At 52.0% G+C, this 5,809-nt stretch overlaps 1 protein-coding gene across 1 annotated transcript; it reads left to right on the plus strand.

The window, feature by feature from the left end:
• The first annotated feature begins 1,690 nt into the window (after positions 1-1,690).
• On the plus strand, positions 1,691-5,122 carry CUNH11orf86 (chromosome unknown C11orf86 homolog). Its single transcript, XM_020968361.2, has 2 exons — positions 1,691-2,691; positions 3,766-5,122. Exons 1-2 carry the CDS (start codon positions 2,377-2,379, stop codon positions 3,874-3,876), a joined length of 426 nt encoding a protein of 141 aa, XP_020824020.1. The 5' UTR covers positions 1,691-2,376; the 3' UTR covers positions 3,877-5,122.
• The last annotated feature ends 687 nt before the right edge of the window (positions 5,123-5,809 follow it).

A 5,809-nucleotide genomic window follows, 5' to 3' on the forward strand; every position in this document is an offset into this window, starting at 1 on the left:
TGCTACTTCGTGTTAGAGCCTAGATTTGAGACCATGTCTCCTCATTCCAAATCCCATACTGTTATCAGTCTCACCCTACCTCTCATGCTGGTAAAAACCCCAACATGATCCTTGCCCTCCAAGGGATTTCAGTTTCCGTGAGAACATTACAGGCATACTGGCCTTCCTATTTGCTGTGCTCCCAGTGAACAGGAAAGACTCACCCAGTGGAGCTGGGGGGTGGGAGCAGGGGACTTGAGGTCCTCCAGGCTCCCTTCCTGCCTCCTGAGGACCCAGGGCCCAAACCTCTGCCTGCTGAGGTGGAGAATAGAGGCATACCCTCCTCTGCAAAGATCCCTTCAGACCCAAGCCATTCATTCTGGGCACAAGCTACTTCACTTCCCCCCTCCAGGCATTTTCACTGGCTGTGCCTCTCACCTGAAATTCCCTCCCTCCTCATCTCCCCCATCTTCTACATTCCCCCTTAATGCCAACGCCTTCCCTCTTCAACTGTCCTCAATTTATCCTGTATATTTCTCCTTTGTAAACAGTTGCTTGCATCTTGCCTCCCCATTAGACTGGGAGCTCCTTGAGGGCAGGGATTGTCTTTTGTCTTTCTTTGTATCCCCAGAAGTTAGTACAGTGTCTTGCACATAGTAGGTGCTTAATAAATACTTCTTGATGGACTGACTTAAGACATTATAGCTAAATTCTCCCTGTCCCTGGCCTTGCTGTATGTGGGTGGCTTCTTCTCCTCATTCACCCCCCTGACAAAGCACGAGTTGTGGTCTCTACCTCAGACCAGCTTGAGGGCAGCTGCTTCCCCCACAAACTCTCTTGCCCCTTTGGCCCCTGCTGGCTTCCAGAGGAACTCCAAGGCAGCCTCTGTTTCCTCAGCTCTGCTTACATTGCTTCATCTAACTCCCTCTCGTTTCTACTCCAAGGTGTCCCGGCCCCTACAGCCGGCGTTCTGGGATCCTCACCCTAAGTATTTCCCACCAAACTGACCTGGCAGTGCAGGGAATAATCTCTGGAGACACAATCTGTAAAGAGGAGCCATCTGGCTGGAAGCAAGAAATTGTCTTGGAACCACTTGGCCTCTGGACCCGGTGACAACAGGATCACAGGGAACACCAGTGCGGGACATCTCCCTGCCACCTCCTGGAGACAGCCACCAGCCTGCCAGGACAAGCACCCAAGTCCCCTGACCTAGGGGGGACCGAGAGGAGAGCAAAGGGTTCACCAGCTGGTGGCAAACCTCTGACTTGGAAGTCAACACTGCCCAGCTGTTCTCTGCTGGGAGGGTCCTCATATGCTTCTATCTGACCCTTGCTGCTACTGACTAATATTGTGTTCTTGGACAAAGCATTTAATTTCTCTGAACCTCGAGTTCCTTTTTTTTTTTGTGAAATAGAGATATCAATTATATGGGGTTGCTGCTGTGAAGGTCAGAATCCCTAGGCTCCTTCAAGGAAAGAAGGAAGAGGAAAGAAAGAAAGAAAGAAAGAAAGAAAGAAAGAAAGAAAGAAAGAAAGAAAGAAAGAAAGAAAGAAAGAAAGAAAGAAAGAAAGAAAGAAAGAAAGAAAGAAAGAAAGAAAGAAAGAAAGAAAGAAAGAAGAAAGAAAGAAGAAAGAAAGAAAGAGAAACAAACAAAGAAAGAAAGAAAGAAAGAGAAAGGAAGGAAGGAGGGAGGAAGAGAAGGAGGAAAGGAAGAAGAGAGGAAAGAAAGGAAGGAAATGAGCATTTATTAAGTGCCTACTACGTGCCAGGCACCACGCTAAGCACTTAATGAATATTATCTCACTTATGTTCACAGCAGCCCTTAGGAGCAGATGCTATTATTATTATTCCCATTTTGTGGATAGTGAGGCAGACAGCAGCTGAATGACTTGCCTGGGGGTTACATATCTAATAAGTATCTGAGGTTGGATTTGAACTCAGGTCAAGCCCTCTATACCCAGTACCTCCAGCTGTATACTCAGGTACGCCTTCCCCACCCTTGCTAGCTACATGACTCTGCTCAGGTCCTTTAACCTGGAGGCAGTAAAAGGAGTGCTGACTTTGGAATCAGGAGAGCTCTGGGCAAGTCTGAAGTTTTCTGAGCCTCAGTGTTCTCATCTGTGAAATAGGGAGGATGATGCTTGCTCCGCCTACTTAATACAGAGTGCAGAGGGATTCCCGAGGAGGCAGCTGGGAGGGGGCTTGGAAGGGGGGTAGTCAGGGCTCCCTTCACCCCTGAAAGATAATGTGGTTGGCACTTTGAAACTTTAGCTGCTCCAACCTTTGGTCCCAAGTTACCTGTCAGCTGGGTGGAGACTCCTGGGGCTGAACTTTGTGGACTCTGGGTACTTAGACGGTGAGCCCCAGCCCTGACCTCATCGTTCACTGCCAGCAGCGATGGTGACCACTCGTAGCCAGTCCCTGAGGATCCCCCGGCCCTCCTACAGCAAACTCCAGGAGATCTGGGGGGAGCCCTCAGAACACGAGGGGCTAGTCCCCAAAGGGCACCAGAAGGCCCCCAGATTCCAGAGGTCCCTGAGCTTCCGGCACCGCAGAGAGCAGCCACACTCCCGGTGCCTGGAAACCAGCTCTGGCCTCCCTGCAGGGCTGGACCCTCCTTCTCATGACATCGCCGCTGAGGGCCTGGGGGACACAGAGCAGCTGGTCCGAGGCAAACATCAGGGGAAACAGAGAATACAACAATACAAGAAGGTAAGCGCTGGGGGGCAGCAAGGAGAGAAGCGGGACTGGGAAGGGGCCCTTCTCTTCCGAGAGCCACCGCTCCCCCTCCTGGCAGAGGGCCATGAGACAGAGAGACCTACAGCTCTCAGTTTCCCGGGCCAGCAGCTGGCCGGTGTGCAAAACTGGAGCTTCTAATATCTACCTCACTGGGCTGCCCCACCCTTTCCTATCCTCCCAGCTACCCCATCCCGAATCCAGGAAAGTAAGCAGAGCCAGCTCATTCTCCCCATTTCGCAGATGAGAACACTGAGGCTGTGAGACAGGCCAGACATAGAAGATACTGTAAGTCTGTGAATGGGAGCCGATGTTGCTGTTATTTTAGTAGGAGTTTGGGGGGGTGGGCTTGGCTCCCCTAACCAATTCTCCGGTCCTCCGGGGCACTTCTCCCATCTTCCTCACTGCCTGGCCTAGCAGCTTTGCCTGTGGAAGGTTCATTCTCAACACGGTTTGAATGAATCACGACTGACACTTACCTGGCTTAAACTAACGTTTACAAAGTGCTTTTCACTTTAACCCTCACTCAGGCTGAGCATCCTGGGCTTCGGGAGGGGAAGTCTCCTAATCTACTTCCTTTGTTTGGCAAATGAGGAAATCAAAGCCCAGAGAGGTCAAAGGCCACGCAGGCATTCAGCAACACAGCTAGAATTTGCACCCAGGTCCCTGGGCTTCCAATTCAGGTGACTGTCACTTTACAGCTAGAAGGGACAAAGGATTAAAGGGGCTGAGGGACTCGCCCAACATCACCTAGCACAGCCAGGATAGGAACCGGGTCCTCTGACTCTGAAGGTTTCTGCTATATTGTGTAACAATCTTGCAAAGTAGTACAGGATTTCGTCAGGCCCATTTTGCAGATGAGGAAACTGATGCTTACTAGGTTGAATTGGAGGCAGATTTTTTCAGGGTAAGCACAGCACCTTGCTTTGGCTCCCTAGCACCACCTGGTGGCTCTAAGGGGAGGAACACCCGAGACCACTGTGCCACACCTGTTTTCCCCTTGGACACAATCCCTCTCCTCTGACTGCCCCCTACCTCTCTGTCCCCCAGCAGGTAGATTATGCCCTGAGAAGAACATGGGGGAACTTTGTGGCCAACCTCCCAGGGGTGACCCTCAGCCGCTCGACTTGCCCTCGTTCCCCACTGGACGCTACCAGCTGAAGAAGGTCAGATGTTGCTGGGAGGACACCTCTTCCCTGGGCTCCTCTGGGGCCCGTGATGACCTGCTCTTTGTTGAGACTGTCCCAGACTCCTCTCAACGGGCTGCTGCTGCAGCTTCTTCTAGCTTGTCGGCTCCGTTCTGTTTGTGGCATTTTATGTACAAAATTATAAACTATAGTTTACAGGCATTTCCCTTCCTCAGCATGAACATCGCTCTTCACGTGGCTCAGCCAGGTTCTCTGCAGATTTTCTAGGCTGTTTGCAGACCCCACATTCCCTCCTGGTCCTCCCTGCCTGCTGCTGACTTCCTTCCTGAGGCTCTGAAGTCAGAGGCCGCTATTCCCTCTGGGGCTCTTGGCTCTGAAGAAGAGGCCAGTCCTTGGCCCCGTCCCCCCATTACTCTTGACATCTCGCCCTTTCTACCATGAGAGAAGATATTCAGGGACTTGGAGACTGGAGGGTTGGTGAAGCCAAATTCCAGACTGAAACCCTCCCTGGACTCCAGGCCTCCTTCTGGGAGCTCTTTGCCGTCTGGTGTACAAGATGCTCCATCTTCTGACTTAGCGTTTTCCCTGGTTGCCCCCCATGCCCGGCGTGCTCTTCCTCCTCATCTCTGCCTGTCTTCCTGTAGACCCAGCTGAAATCCTGCCTTCTACAAGAAGCCTTTCCAGATCCCCTCAACTCTAAGGCCTTCCCTACCCCTCTTACCTCCAATTTACCAGGGACATAGCTCATTGTTGTCTGCATGCTGTCTCCCATATTAGATTGTGAGCTCTCAGGAGAGCAGACCTGGCTTTTGCCTGCCTTTGTCTTCCCAGTGCTTAGCACAGCGCCTGACACACAGTAGGCACTTAATTGCACAGGGAGTGACTGATTGGCTGAGTGGAAACCTGGCCTCTCTGATCCTCCCTAATTCTCTGTGTGTCAGCAAGGATCCAGCTCCTTGGCTGACCTAAGGGAGTGGCTGAGGTCCACCAGCATCTGGACCTATGACTGTCATCCACATAGACTCCTTTCCTGAGCATTCTGCAGGACTGATTACTCGGCAGGTCTGGAAGTGGGCTTCTAGCTTTGCCAGGAGGGGCAAGAGAGACAGAGGTGGTGAATTCCTGCTGTTTCCATGACCTCCCCTCCCCGATGCTGCCCCTCTCCTGGCCTGAAGAGCCCCAGGATAGCTGGAGGGTGGTCGGCCCCCTGCCCTTCCAGGAGACACGTTGCACCCTAGCCCATGCCCCTCCTAGCCCGGTGTCTGGTGGTGTTCACATTTACGATATGACATTTATTTAGTATCTTTAATAAAAACCAGATGCTATCTCAAAGGTGTCTTTCAGAGGCGCGCCAGTCTCCCCGTTTTTCCTCTGGCCTGTCTATCCTCCCATACCACAGGAGAGAGGGTGGGGACTGAAGGTGGGGGGCGGAGGAGATGTTCAGCATTTCTTCCACCAGAGGGCGCCTGTTGGCCAACACTAGAGCCATCCTTCCAAAGGTGTGGGTTTCGGAGATTTCGAGAATAAAGGCAGATATGAAAGGAGAGGGTGGGTGTGGCTCAAGATGGCTACCCAGGCTCTAGGAGCATGCGTCTTCATGCTTCCTTTCATAGAATCTGAATTCTAAAATGTCGGGGATGAAAAGGACTCAGAACATCTTCCAGTCAATCCCCAGAAGGGATTCCCAGGAAGGGATTCTGAAGCGTGGTGGTAGCAAGAGCTCCAGAATTGCAGGCAGAGAACCTGGGTTCAAACTGTGAAACGTAGGGCCCATATGGCCTGTGACCTTGAAAAATAATTATTTTGGAGCGGTGTGTGATTTTGGTAGTGCAGGCAACATCGGCTAGGGAGGCCCCTCCCACCAATGCAGTCTCCAGTGTCTGCTGTCTGAGAAGTGAGGCTGAGGTAGAGGGGTAGAAGAGCTGGTCTTGGCTCCCACCTCCACA

Source organism: Phascolarctos cinereus, unplaced genomic scaffold, assembly GCF_003287225.1.
Source record: "Phascolarctos cinereus isolate Bilbo 61053 unplaced genomic scaffold, phaCin_HiC Scaffold_9;HRSCAF=440, whole genome shotgun sequence".
Lineage (NCBI taxonomy): Eukaryota > Metazoa > Chordata > Mammalia > Diprotodontia > Phascolarctidae > Phascolarctos > Phascolarctos cinereus.

Excerpts from the sequence above, each read along its gene's own strand:
- CUNH11orf86 (XM_020968361.2), top strand. The coding sequence starts at position 2,377 with ATGGTGACCACTCGTAGCCAGTCCCTGAGGATCCCCCGGCCCTCCTAC. Across the intron at positions 2,692-3,765 it reads GAATACAACAATACAAGAAG|CAGGTAGATTATGCCCTGAG; the intron begins GTAAGCGCTGGG and ends TCTGTCCCCCAG.